This window comes from Chiloscyllium punctatum, chromosome 29, assembly GCF_047496795.1.
Source record: "Chiloscyllium punctatum isolate Juve2018m chromosome 29, sChiPun1.3, whole genome shotgun sequence".
Classification (NCBI taxonomy): domain Eukaryota; kingdom Metazoa; phylum Chordata; class Chondrichthyes; order Orectolobiformes; family Hemiscylliidae; genus Chiloscyllium; species Chiloscyllium punctatum.
Window position 1 is genome coordinate 73,527,146 of NC_092767.1, and position 14,949 is coordinate 73,542,094.

Genomic DNA, 14,949 nt, shown 5'->3' on the forward strand with positions numbered 1-14,949 from the left:
GGTGTGATATCTCTGGTGCTTGTTAGATGTATCATTTTTTTGTCGATGTGATTTTTAAATGAGGATTGCAAATGCTGGGAAAGCATATAATTAATCAGAGAATTTGCAACCATGTTACATTAAAAGGATAAGAGTGTCACTAATACATCCAATAAGGAATTCAGGAGATAATTCTTTAGCGAGGGAGGTTAAAAGCAGAATTTCTTTCCTTCTGGAGAGGCACTGGGGGGGGGGGGGGGGCAGTTTGTCAAGGCTGCTTTGACAGCTTCTCCCAAACCTATGATCATTTTCACCTAGACAGCTGATTTACCCCGTGTGATCCCATTTTAATACTTCCAATTTCGTGTGAGCCAAGTTTGAAAATCTGGGGGCTTTGAGTTGTGGGGGGGGGGGGCGGGTGTGCGGTCTGGGCTTCAATCATTGTGGGAGGCTCAACTTGTTAGGATGGCAGTGGGGGGGTGGTGGTAGTCGAGGGCTTCCCCCTCCGAGAATATGAACACCTACCTTATCACAGGCCTTTTTTGTGTTTGTATTATCCGGCCACATCCACCAGTGAATCAGCAGGATTTAAAGGGGCCTTGCAGAAATCAGTCCATGTTTGAAAGCAGTTGTTGTAGCCTCAGTGTAAGTTTCTTGAGAGAGGAGTCGCAGGTAGGTAGGATAGGGAAGGTGGTATTTGGTATGCTTGCCGTTATTGGTCAGTGCATTGAGTACGGTTTTGGAAGGTCATGTTGCACCTGTACAGCACATTGATTCACCCACTTTTGGAATACTGCATTCCATTCCAGTCTCCTTGCAATAGGAAGGATGTTATGAAAATTGAAGGGGTTCATAAAAGATTTACAAGGATGCTGCTCTGGGTTGGTGGGTTTGAGCCATATGGAGAGGCTGAATAGGTTAGTACTGTTTTCCCTGGAGCATCGGAGGCTGAAGGGTGACCTCATAGAGATTTATAGAATCGTGAGGAACATAGATGGGATGAATAGCCAAGGTCTTTTCCCCGGGGTAGGAGAATCCAGGACTAGAGGACATAGCTTTAAGGTGAGAGGGGAAAGATTTAGAAGGGACCTAAGGGGCAACCTTTTCACACAGGGTGGTGTGTGTATGGAATGAGCTGCCAGAGGGAGTGGTGGAGGCTGGTACAATTACAACATTTTAAAAGGCATCTGGATGGGTATATGAATAGGAAAGGTTTAGAGGGATATGGACCAAATTCTGGCAAATGGGACTAGATTAATTTAGGATGTTTGTTTGGCATGGGCAAGTTGGACCAAGGGGTCTGTTTTCATGCTGTTCAGCTCTAGGACTCTAACTCAAGACCCCAAAATCTCAGCTTGTGACACTTAGAAGCTGGTTTGGGAAGGCCTGGCCTGGGAGAGTAATGCGGCAAGCATTTTGGGAATGCACCTGCAACCCCTGTCTCCAAGACTTATTCATTCTTCATAAAGTTTATTAAAAAAGACATTGCAAAACATTTTGTCTAGAGTATTTAGAGTATTAAACAAATACATACCACGTCAGGTATACAGCCCACGGGCAAAACAATTCATATTGAAAATTACAGAAAGTGCAACAGTTTCTTCTCTTTAGTACACCTTGTCCCACTCTGAGGTACATCAATATATTTTCGATGCTCTTGATATATAATGTACGTTCTTTGTAAGCTAGGGCCAGAGGGGTCCTACAACGTCCAGCCACTTGGTGTATTATGGTTGAATGGCTTTAGGCAGAAAGTGTTCTGCACCTCTGTGATGGTTGCCTCAAACATCAGAGCATTTAGTCCTGGATCCTGAATGTGATGGTCTGCAACACTTCAAAGGCCAGTGCCACCTTGCACTGAAAGTCCAGCAATTATCAGGCAGACCTACCTTCAAGTCACACCAACCTGAGTTGAAAGCATATGGACAGTTCCTTTTATCATCTTTTGGGTGAACATTCTGCTGCTCTGTGTGGGTGGCCCGACATCACTCTGTGCTGCAGTGGTTCAAGAAGGCAGCTCACCACCACCTCCTTAATCAGGAGTGGGCAACAAAAGCTACCCGAGTCAGCAATGCCCACATCCTGTGTACAAATTTAAAAATGTGTGGATGTGTTTAAGGAGATACTAAGTAAATGAGAGTGGGAAAGGGAGCAAAGAAAATTCTGATTGGGAAAAGATAAAAGGGGTGAAAATGTGTTGCTGGAAAAGCGCAGCAGGTCAGGCAGCATCCAAGGAACAGGAGAATCGACATTTCGAGCATGAGCCCTTCTTCAGGAATCAAAGAAGCTGAACCACTGTGCAAGTTACATTAAAAGGATAAGAGTGTCACTAATAAACCCAATAAGAAATTGAGGAGATAATTCTCAAGAGATAAAAGGGGGCTAATGGAAAGGCTAAAAGATAAAAGGGGGCAAATGGAAAGTCAAGTGGCACATGAACATTGGCATAGACTCCTTTGGGTTAAATATTGAGCAAGTAGTTTTGTGTTGTAGATTCTATATGTATTGTTTGTAATCTTTACTCAGAGAGTGGTAAGGGCGTGGAATGCCTTACCTGCCAATGTAGTTAACTCAGCCACATTAGGGAGATTTACACAATCCTTGGATAAGCACGTGGATGATGATTGGATAGTGTCGGGGGATGAGCTTAGATTAGTTCACAGGTCAGCGCAACATCGAGGGCCGAAGGGACTGTTCTGCACTGCATTGTTCTATGTTCTATCTGGTTGAGATTCAGGCATAATATAACAGAATACTTTCTTCTTTTTAAACGAGTGGATCTTTGGACATATTGTGAATGGTATCAGATCTGAATTAATGTTTAAAAAAACACTTCTTCCTACCTGTCTGCATTCCTAAATTTTCGCACTTGTTAATCTGATTTGCATGTCTGTGCCCAACGTGTTTAATTCATGTCGAATTATAGAATAAAATCCCTACAGTGCGGAAGCAGGCCATTTGGCTCCTCAAGTCCACACAAATCCTCTGAAGCGCAACCCACCCCTTTAACCCTAAATTTCCCATGGCTAACCCACTTAGCCTGCGCATCCCTGGACACTATGAGCAATTTATCATAGCCAATCCACCTCACCTGCACATAGTCATAGAGATGTACAGCATGGAAACAGACCCTTCGCTCCAACCCGTCCATGCCGACCAGATATCCCAATCCAATCCCGGCCCATATCCCTCCAAACCCTTCCTATTCATATACCCATCCAAATGCCTCTTAAATGTTGCGATTGTACCAGCCTCCACCACTTCCTCTGGCAGCTCATTCCAGACATGTACCACCCTCTGCATGAAAAAGTTGCCCCTTAGGTCTCTTTTATAATTCCCCCTCACCCTAAACCTATACCCTCTAGTTCTGGACTCCCCTACCCCCAGGGAAAAGACTTTGCCTATTTATCCTATCCATGCCCCTCATAATTTAGTAAACCTCTATAAGGTCACCCCTCAGCCTCCGACGCTGCAGGGAAAACAGCCCCAGCCTATTCAGCCTCTCCCTGTAGCTCAGATCCTCCAACCCTGGCAACATCCTTGTAAATCTGTTCTGATTCCTTTCAAGTTTCACAACATCTTTCCAATAGGAAGGAGACCAGAATTGCACACAATATTCCAACAGTGGCCTGACCAATATCCTGTACAGCCGCAACATGATCTCCCAACTCCTGGACTCAATACTCTGACCAATAAAGGAAAGCATACCAAAAGCCGCCTTCACTATCCTATCTACCTGCGACTCCACTTTCAAGGAACTATGAACCTGCACTCCAAGATCTCTTTGTTCAGCAACACTCCCTAGGACCTTACCATTAAGTGTATACGTCATGCTAAGATTTGCTTTCCCAAAATGCAGCACCTCGCATTTATCTGAATTAAACTCCATCTGCCACTTCTCAGCCCATTGGCCCATCTGGTCCAGATTCTGTTGTAATCTGAGGTAACCCTCTTCGCTGTCCACTACACCTCCAATTTTGGTGTCATCTGCAAACTTACTAACTGTACCTCTTATGCTCGCATCCATCTTTGGACTATGGGAGGAAACCAGAGCACCCAAAGGAAACCCACGCAGATACTGGGAGAAGGTGCAAACTCCGCACAGACAATCGCCAGAGGGTGGAATTAAAGAGGTCCCTGGTCTTGAGAGTCAGCAGTACTAACACCAAGCCACCCATGACCCCTTAGAATTGCTTTCCTGTAGGATTTTAAAAATCCCAGGCAGCTTTCAGCCTTGCCCAATTGAGGCCTTAAATGTGCAGCCTACAAATTAGGTTTAAAAATGAATATGCTTTTTTTTCTCTTCATGCTTTGGGCATATAGTTAGTAGCAGGACTCCAAAGGTGCATTGTGTACAGCAATTGGAGCCATAACCTTGGCTGGTTATGTTATCTTGGCACTTGTCCTTATTAATTGAGGATGAGAATCCCCCCAAAATTTAAGCATATTAGTAATATTACATCCTTGATACTTTCCTCCCCTCCTCCTCTGAAGCCTTTAGAGATCAGTGTGACTTGATCATTAGTCAATGTATGTGTCAGAGTCTATGCATGTGTGTGTTGAATGTGAAGATATGAGCACGTGTGTGTGTGTGTGTGTGTGTGTGTGTGTGGTGGATGTTTATGTTAGAATGTGGAAATGTGCATGCTTATCAGCATGTCAGTTTGCATTTGTGTGTCTCAGTGTTGCGCACTTGTTGGTTGGGTGTGTCTGCGTGCACGTGTCTGTGTCTGTGTCTGTCCCCTGTGTGTGTCTCCCCGTGTGTCCGTGTGCATCTGTGCGTATTCTCATGCTTGTCGGGGAGTGTGTGTTTGCATGTGACCCGTCAGAGTGTGTTAGTTGCATTCCTGCCAGCATGTCGTATGTGTTGTCTGAAAACAAACAATGGAGTGCTGCACTGCTAGGTATTCACCTATCCCAGTGATGTTAAAGATTCAGGGAGCAGAAATAAAGAATAACTGTTTTATCTGGTGCGAGGGAGAGAGATTTAAGACCACTGGCAAATTAAGTGAGACACACCATTCTTTTATTTTACCCATCAAGTTAATTTGACTTGCCTGATAGGTAGGGAAATTAGATTTGGTTGTAACTTTCAAAAAAAACAGTTGGATATAGAATTTCAAACAGAATTTTAATGAAAGCAGGACATGGAGTGATGAAATTGGAAAAGTGTTTCAAAGAACTATAAAGGGTCAAACACTCTTATCTGTTGTGTGACTGTAAGAATCAGAATTATCGTGGTGTATGAACCAGTGTTCTTCTCTGAACCAACATCTCCAGAAGTAAAGCCATTGCATTTCAAAGCAATTCATGATAGTGAAACACTTTCCGATAGGTGTATGAAACATTGCATGTGTGCAAGTCTTTCTTTAGAGAGCTTCACTAACTTTGGTGTTCTGAATCCTCAGGTACTGGGCAAGGACCACCCCGATGTAGCAAAGCAACTGAATAATCTGGCTCTGTTGTGCCAAAACCAGGGGAAGTACGAGGAGGTGGAGTATTACTATGAGCGAGCGTTAGAGATCTACCAGACCAAGCTGGGATCAGAGGATCCTAATGTAGCCAAGACGAAGAATAACCTGGTGAGGAAATCAACTTGCTTTAGTTCTCTGGAGAAGAGAGAAATTTGCAGACAATCATTTCTGTTCTTCATGTATGAGCATATCTGACAGGGTGCTAGGGTCATCACAGCCTATCCCGATCTCTCTATCCTTGCATGATATCCATAAATATACATAGCGCACCAGGATGTCAGTCATCATGAGGGCACTTGAAGATGGGCAATACATGTTGGCCTGGATAGTATCACCCCCATCCTAGAACAAGAGAAGGAAATCAGTGGCTGAATTTAATCCCTCTTGCCCGTAGGCACTGAGAGCATTCATGGCACATTGCCAGTCAGCAAATCTGGCACAGACTAGGCAACATTCCAAAGATCTCCCTTGGTCTGTATGGCTCAGTATTACATCTGTCTGAGAGCGGTCCTGTAATTTATTTTACTGGAAACAGGCCAATCTCAAAGAGCTTGCCATGAAAGAAACAGGAGGGAAGTTGGGAGAAATTTCTATTTGGGCAAACTTTAGTGAAGTTGCTGGAGAAACGCAGCAGGTCTGGCAACCTGTGGAGAGAAAGCAGAGTGGATGAGTTAGACCGAAGGGTCTGTTTCCATGCTGTACATCTCTATGATTCAACGTTGACTGTGGAAAGCTTTTGAAGCATGCAGACTGTTGTAATCTTTTAAGAGAGAACTAGATCAACATTTCAAGGGGTCTTTGGGGAAAGTGCAACTCATTGTATTGATTCTGGTTGCTGAGGGGTGACCTTAGAGAGGTATATAAAATCATGAGGGGCATAGGTAGGATAAATGGAGAAGGTCTTTTCCCTGGGTGAGGGAGTCCAGAACTAAAGGGCATAGATGTTGGGTGAGAGGGGAAAGATATAAAAGGGATCTAAGGGGCAACCTTTTCATGCAGAGAGTGGTGAGTGTATGGAATGAGCTGCCAGTGGAAGTGGTGGAGGCTGGTACAAATACAACATTTTGAAAGGGATCTGGATGGGTATATGAAAAGGAAGAGTTTGGAGGGATATGGGCCTAATGCAGGCAACTGAGACTAGATTAATTTAGGGCATCTTGGCATGGACAGGTTGGGTCTGTTTCCATGCTGTATGACTCGATGGTCGTTCTAAAGTTGAATGGATTGCTGTAAATCCCTCCCATTTTTCAATTTTATTTAGATTAGAACTAACCTTACTGAAGTAGAGTGCTGTTAAACCACAGATTTTCCACCTCTCAAATCCAAATTTGATTCCTGCAGAGGTCGGTTGATTAAAAGGCACCTTTCTTTGTTGACCATTAAAGTTCCCATGTGGGATCTGTTTGGAATAATCTCTCTCTCTGTGCAGTTTGATGTGGGTATGATCTGGCTGCGTCAGTTGTGATCCATTTGTGAAATTGCACTTTTAAAAGTTCTTTTGTGGGATGTGTGCGTCGCTGACAAGCCCCAGCAATGGTTGCCCGTCACTAAATTCTCTGGAAATTGAGAATGAGACGCTTTCCTGAACCCACCTTATTAGTGCATTTGGGATGTTTTATGTTAGGTTTAAACACATTGACCGGGCAGAGTAAATATTATCCAGGCTTGAATGACCTGGGTGTGCAGAGCTTAATGCTGGCACAAAAAAAAAATAAGCATTGAGCTGCTACCTTCCAGAAGATATTTCATTTGGTCCTGATGTGATAGCACACTTTGAGAAACTAAGTTAGAGTTTCACAGCACCATAGTAGTTATGTTATTGGACGCGTAATCCAAAGACTTGATTTAGAGATGTTAATTTGATTCCAAACTTGGCAGCTGGGGGAATTTAAATTCAATTAACCAAACAAATTTGGTAATGAAAACCTAGTTCCCAGCATTGGTGACCATGGGTCACAGAATTGTTGAAGTTTGTAAGAAAGCCATTTGTCCCAGCTTTCTGAATGAGCACCATGCCGTATTGTGCCAACCTCCTCCACCCTTCCACTCCCTGCATATTATTTCTATTTAAATAATCATCTAATGCCCTCTTGAATGTCTCAATTGAACCTGCCTCTCTCCCACACTTCCAGGCAGTCCATTCCAGACCTGAACCACTTGCTATTCATAAAAGTTTGTTTTTGCATCACATTTTGCTGCTTTTGCAAATCACTTTAAATCTGTACCCTCTCGTTCTTGATCCCTTTATGAGCAGGAATAGTTTCTCGTTGTCTACTCCATGCGGACCTCTCGTGGTTTTGAACATGGCAGTTTAATTTCCTATTGGCCTTTCCTCTGAAAGGAAAGCAGTCCCAACTTCTCCAACCAACAGACAAGGTGGTGGGGGTGATATAATTACAACGTTTAAAAGGCATCTGGATATGGGTTTGGAGGGATTTGGGCCAAATGCTGGCAAATGGGACTACATTAATTTAGGATATCCGGTTGACATGGATGGGTTGGACCAAAGGGTCTATTTCTGTACTGAATATCTCTGACTGACTGACTCTACTGGATTCTTATAAAGGCCATCTAGTTCCCTACTGTCCTTGAGGGAAGGAAATCTGCCATCCTAATGTGGTCTGGCTTTCAAGTGACTTCCAGACTCTTCAGCAATGTGGTTGACCACTAGCTGCTCTCTGAAATGGCTTGGAAAGACTTTCACTTCGATGACAGTTAGGGTCGAGCAACAAATGCTTACCTTACCAGAAAAGATTGAAGGGAAAAAAATGAGTTTACGTGAAACTCCTGCAGCAATATCCTGGAGCTGAGATGATTGACCTCCAACAACCTCGGCCATCTTCCTTTTGTGCCAGCTATGACTCCAACTATTGGAGAGTTTTCTTCCTAAATTCCAGTGACTGTAGTTTTGCTGAGGTCCCTTGATCTCGCAATCAGTCAATTATGACCTTGCTATTGGTCACATCTCACCACCCTGACCTAGAAATATATCTCTCTCCCTTCAGTCTAGCTGTGTCAAAATCCTGGAATGTCCTCCCTAAAATAATGTGGGCGTGGCAAAGAACGGCAGCAAATGGACTAGTGATTCAAGAAGGCAACTCACTATCACCTTCTTAAGGGTAGTCAGTGATGGGCAATAAATGCTGACCCAGTTAGTGAAGCCTACTTCCTAAAGAATGAATAACCGAGAGGATTTTGTGTTCACTTCAGATGTGGACACCACACTCCAGGGTGTTTCGGGCTGGACAATATGTGCCAGCAATGCCCATGAATACAATGGCATCATGATTGACGTTGCTGGATATGGAGGGTTTCGGCTATAAAGAAAAACTGGATAAGATGGGACTTTCTTCACTGGAGTGTAGGAGGTTGAGGGCTGACCTTTATGGAGGTTTATAAAATCATGAGTATAGATAGGATTAATGGCAGGTGTCTTTTCCCTAGGATGGGGGAATTTCAAAACTAGATTTAAAAAAGACCTGAGGAGCAAATCTTTTATGTAGAGGGTATTTCGCATGTGGAATGAATTTCCTGAGCAAATGGTGAATGGAGTGAGTTACAACGTTTAAAAGGCACTTGGATAAGTACATGAATAGGAAAGGTTTGGAGAGAAATTGGCCAGGGGCAGGCAGGTGGGACTAGTTTAGCTTAGGATTATGTTCTTTGCGGACTGGTTAGACCAAAGAGTTTGTTTCTGTGTTGTATGACTGCGATTAAACAAATCCCCAATTAGAAGGCTCCTCACCAAAGTCTTAAGACCCAATTATAAATGGGGTGTGAAAGATTTTGTATATTTTTGGGAAGGTGAGAGTTGGAACTGAAGCTGCAGCAAGAAGCCCTTGGTTTCACTGTGTTGTGTGTGACAACAGGAAAGGAAGAGGCCAGGGAATTTAGTCCTTGGATGAAACCATAAAAATCAGAAGATGTTAGTGATAACAGTATTAATCGAGATTATATGGATGGATGATATTGTAATGGTAATGTCATTTGACTAGTAATCCAGTTGCCCAGACTGGTTCCAACCCTAGCACCGTGCCTGACTGAATTTGCAGTCAATTAATCAATTATTTTTTGAAATCTAAAATTGAAAGCCAACATCCGTAATGTTGACTGCAGAACTATCATTGATAGCTGTAAAACAACAACCATCTAGTTCCTTAGCTGGTCTGGTTTACATGTGAGTGCAGACGCACAGCAGTGAGGCTGATTCTGAACCACCCTCTGAAATGGCTTGTTGTGACCACTCACTTCAAGTGCAATTGAGCTGACTTTGCTAGTCACAGTCACTTCCTGTGAAGGATAAATTGCAAATGAGTCGCCTTACAGGGGACATTTGTCATGTAAATAAAAATTCAATTTGATTGTAGTTCATGTTGATAAGTTTTCGCTGAGTCTGCAGATCTCTCATTCTCACCTCCTGTGATCTAGGCTTCCTGCTACTTGAAGCAAGGAAAGTACAGACAGGCTGAGGCTCTATACAAGGAGATCCTGACACGAGCCCATGAGAGAGAGTTTGGCTCTGTTGATGGTAAGTTAAATATTACAAATGGACTATTCCTTCTGACTCCCTAGGGATAACAAGGTAGTAATTTAAACAGAAGCTAATAATAGCATTGAATCAATAGCATAAAAGTGCACACTCTTGTGAATTGGCAGATATAAATGTTTGCTGTAGGTGGGAACCATTATAATAATATGCATAAATCTTAGAAAACATGAAGCTAGATAAACATCATCTAGCTAACTCCCTCCATAACAATTGTGCAATCTACTTTGTCACTGACTCCCGTGACAGATGGGGGTGTGTGTATGTGCGTGCGCCAATCCCCAAATATAGTAAAGTTGCAGAATAGTCATCTCCTACCTAACCGCCATCAAACCCATCACTACAGGAAACTTATTCCATCTCACCTGCTCCATTGTGTATGTCGGCATCTTCCATATCCATGACCTTTACCACCAAGAGGACGTGGGAGCACCACCACCTCCAAGTCACTCTCCAACCTGACTTGGAATTATGCAGTTACTCGGTCAAATTTGTGCAACTCCCTTTTGACAGCACTGTGGGTGGACCTGCACCACGTGAACTGTAAAAGGGTAACTCACTACCACCTTCTCAAGGACAGTAAGGGATGGGGAATAAATGCTGGCCTAACCAGCATTGCCCACATCATGTGAAAAAAAATCTAACACTTTGTGTATCTCGCTGTAATATCAAACTCTAGAAGTTGTTAAAGTTTGAAGTACATTACAGTACAGTAGCGCCTCGACATACGAACGACCCCGTTCACGAACAAATCGATTTACGAACAGCATCGTACATAAAAGTTTGCTTCAACATACGTACAAAATTCAAGGTGCGAACGAAGGTACGAGCAGTTCGTCTTTGGCGCGTGCACTGTGAACATGGGCAAAATTGATTCAGTTCGCGAACCGGGTCCCAGAACTGATTAAGTTCTTCAGTCGAGGCTCTACTGTATTTTAATCGATGATGTCTTGGTGTCTGACAAGAAAATCCAAAATAATCTGACTGTAGTTAATGTTTTTTTTTCAAGAGGAAGATTTGATTTCTTTAACATTGTTTTTCTTCAAGTCACAGTTTTCAAGAATGTGACTTATTTGCTCGCCATGCACACATCTGCCCCAGGTGATCTCTGGGATTGCAGATTGGTTGTGCTAGGGAAGTCAACTAGGCCTGTATTCACTAGAGTTTAGAAAAATGAGAGGAGATCTGTTTGAAAGGTATAAAATTCTGACAGAACTGGACAGACTGGATGTGGGGGGTGATGTTCCCCTTGGGTTGGAAGGTTGTCCAGAAAAGGAGTCACGGTCTCTTTTATGACGTAAAGCATTTAGGACTGAGATAAAGACGACAATAAAGAGTGGTGAACCTATGAAATTCTCTACATTATAAAGCTATGGAGACCAAGTCACTCAACATATTTAAGAACTAAACAGATTTATATACACTGAAGCCTTAGAGCAATAGTGACTGAGTCAAAAAGTGTGGTGCTGGAAAAGCACAGCAGGTCAGGCAGCATCCGAGGAGCAGAAGAACCGACATTTTGGGCAAAAGTCCTTCATCAGGAATGAAGAAGAGATGGTGGCAGTATAGTGTTGAGTTAGAGGATCAGAGATGACCATATTGAACGACTCAATGGGCTGAATTTTCCCTATTTTCTACGTTTCTACGTATCAGTATGTGAAGATCCGCATGAATTAAGTGAACCCATAATGAGGTGCAGAAAAGTCAAAGTGAGAATAATGTTGAATCTATTATTGCATTCTGTGCAGGTGACAACAGACGGGTGTGGATAACGTCTGAAGATGGGGACGATTCAAACAAGGTAATAGCCACGCATCCATCGCAATATTCAGCCTCCGAACTGTTTCTGTTTCCCCGCTGTGGTCGCTGTAAGCAACGCCACGGGAGACCAATCAGTATCTATCAGAGAAAACAAATAGGAAATAAAGCCACAAATGCTGCAAAGTTGAAATAAAAACGTAAAATTCTGCAATTAGCAAAGATGGAGAAGTGTTTCAGATGTAGGCATTTTGTGAGTCTTCTGTTTCACATCCAAAATGTTGACCAACACTTTCTTAGATTTGTTCTGCATTTTCCAGAGTCTCTTGTTTGGTTGTCTCTCCCTGGTTGTTTTTTTTTGTGTTTTGCTTCTGATTTATTTAATTTTGGAGTGGAAGTTTTGTTTTGCTCTGATTTTTTTTTTAAACTGACGCTTCAGTGCCTGTCAGTGCCACAATTGTTTATAGTCCACCTGTTTTTCCTGCGTAGATTGACAATGGGACAATATTTTTTGCATGCAACAGAAATATTCATCAGCTTTTCAGCATATGATGAGCAAAGTGCCAGCTCCCCTCCTGCTTAAAGATCAAAACCCTTGGATTTCCTTCCATCATAGAAGGTTACTGGGATTTTTTTTCACCACAGGAAGAGTCTGGAGCACACTGCTTGGAAATGTGGTGAAGGCAGGTTCAGTTGATGGTGAAGGAGACTAAATTGAAGCATTCAAGAGGGAATTACAAAAGACAATGCAGGCTTATGGAGAAAGGACAAGAGTGACTCCAAACCAAAACGTTTAGGGAGCTGGTGTAGGCACGTTGGACCAACTGGTCTCCTCTGCACCATAACAATTTTGTGATTCAGTCTCAACACCCACTAATTAGATGGTTCTGTCAGAGGCTGGCAGAGGCAGGGTGGACTGTATGGTAGCTTCCTGCACTGCATACTTGCGAGGTGTTTAACTACCTTTCGACTTTCAAGTCACCTTGCCTGATCACTCTCCACCTTATGCTGTTGAAGGAGAGAGAGCAGAGAGTCCCACAATCCAAAGGGTGGATTGGTCATACTATATTACCCATAGTGTCTAGGGATGCGCAGGCTACATGGGTTAGTTGTGGGTAATGCAGGGTTACAGGGATAGTGTAGTGAGGGTTGGTTTGGGTGGTAGGCTCTTTGGAGGTTCAGTGTAGACTGGATGGGCCAAATGGTCTGCTTCCACACTAGTGATTCTATGAAACAGAGTCCAAACCCATTTTAACTCCTGTAAAGCTCCTGTTAACACTTGTGGAGAATTGGGAGCGGACAGAATCAAAGTTTCAATGCGTCACTGTAGAGCATGAGATCTACACCAGGTGTCCTCAGGATTAGTGGGTTTTAATCTGTATCCTTATATACTTTTGTTGAACTTCTAGTCATGGGTACAACAAATGAGATAATTTTACATTGAACATTTTTTTCAAAAAAAGAATCCTACAAAATCTTGGCAGCGGTCCTGTTTGGACAGACTATCTTCAGGTATTTTGTTTTGCATTATCGACATGAATGTTGATCCTAAATCGCCCAGGGACCGCTGGTCCCCTGCCAGCTTCAAATTGTCAATCAAGGTGAACTGCAAGGGCGGAACTTATTATCGAGCCTAATATACCTGGAACCAGGCAGTGAGTGAATAGAGAAGCAGCCTTGGCCTGCTAACGTGTGGTCTGAATGCCAAGGTCCAAAATCCCAAACTGAAATAAGTAATGAGCTGAACTCCAGCCAAAGGATCCTGGGGCAGAGCCAGAATTGACTGACATGCAAGATACAGAATCTAGTGCTGAAATGAGTAAGTGGGCCTTTAAGTTTCAAAGTCCCCAATCTTTGGGCCAACACAGCTTCAACCTTTTAATGTAATTGGAAGTGGCCATTCTGGTCACTAATGCATAGTTCATGTTTAAGCTGAGAAGATGGTAGAAGGAGGTCAATAAAGGTGGTTCTGAATCTGAGGGCTGGGCAATGAGGAAAGATCAGAAAAACTAGAACACTTCAGCCTTCGAAGGGGGATCCTTGCAAAAGCAGCTGTATTTGGGGCGGCACAGTGGCTCCGTGGTTAAGTGTTGCCTCACAGCACCAGGGACCCGGGTTTGATTCCAGCCTCAGGCGACTGCCTGTATCAAGTTCGTACATTCTCACTGTGTTTGTGTGGGTCTCCTCCAGGTGCTCCGGTTTCCTCCCACAGAGCAAAGGTGTGCAGGTTAGTGTGGATTGGCCGTGCTAAATTGCCCATTGTGTTCAGGGATGTGTAGGTTAGGGGTAAGTGTAGAGTAATAGAGTAGGGGAATGGGTCTGGGTGGGGTACTCTTCAAAGGGTGGGTGTGGATTTGTTGGGACAAAAGGCCTGTTTCCACACTGTAAGAATTCTATTCTATTAAACAGGCAAGGAAGTGCTCCTGGCTTTCACAGTCCTGTAAAGTTTGATTGTAAGGCTAGGGGCACAGATTAAAATGGTTTAGGAGAGAATTTCTGGTTGTGTTTATAGTCAGTTTTAAATTCAGACCACTCAAGTTTTTTTAACAAGCATCCCATACACTGAAGCCAAATGTTCAAAACCCAGGTGGTTGCTGTGATACATGAAACAATGCTTTTACTTCCCAGAAACAAAAGTACAATGTAGTGGTCTTGTAGATTTTCATCATTCAAGATGCAGACTAGTCAGGCAAGCTCATTTTAATGTGTAGAAAATTACTTTGTAAAAGGTCAAGGTTATTCACAGTGGCGTCTAGATGTAGGTTTGCTCACTGAGCTGGAAGGTTCGTTTTCAGATGTTTTGTCACCATACTAGGTAACATCTTCAGTGAGCCTCCGGATGAAGCACTGGTGATGTAGCCCGCTTTCTATTTGTATGTTTGGGTCGATGATGTCACGTCCTGTGGTGACATCATTTCCTATGGTGATGACATTTCCTGTTCTTTTTCTCAGGGGGTGGTAAATGGGATCCAAGTCAGTCTATTTGTTGATAGAGTTCCAGTTGGAATGTCATGCTTCTAGGAATTCCCGTGCGTGTCTCTGTTTGGCTTGTCCGAGGATGGATGTGTTGTCCCAGTCGAAGTGGTGTCCTTCCTCATCTGTATGTAAGGATACTAGTGAGAGAGGGTCATGTCTTTTTGTGGCTGGTTGATGGCACACTGAGTTGGTGGGAGTGACAGCAGCAATTTCCAT

General features: G+C 43.2%; 1 protein-coding gene across 6 annotated transcripts in view; it reads left to right on the forward strand.

Moving 5' to 3' along the window:
• The window catches only part of klc3 (kinesin light chain 3), a 113,368-nt gene that overhangs the window by 40,552 nt on the left and 57,867 nt on the right, over positions 1–14,949 (forward strand). For all 6 annotated transcript variants that reach the window (XM_072549414.1, XM_072549416.1, XM_072549417.1 and 3 more), the window contains exons 8-10: positions 5,388–5,561; positions 9,882–9,981; positions 11,748–11,800. In XM_072549414.1, coding sequence (XP_072405515.1) covers positions 5,388–5,561; positions 9,882–9,981; positions 11,748–11,800 — 327 coding nt within the window. The remainder of the gene's footprint in view (positions 1–5,387; positions 5,562–9,881; positions 9,982–11,747; positions 11,801–14,949) is intronic.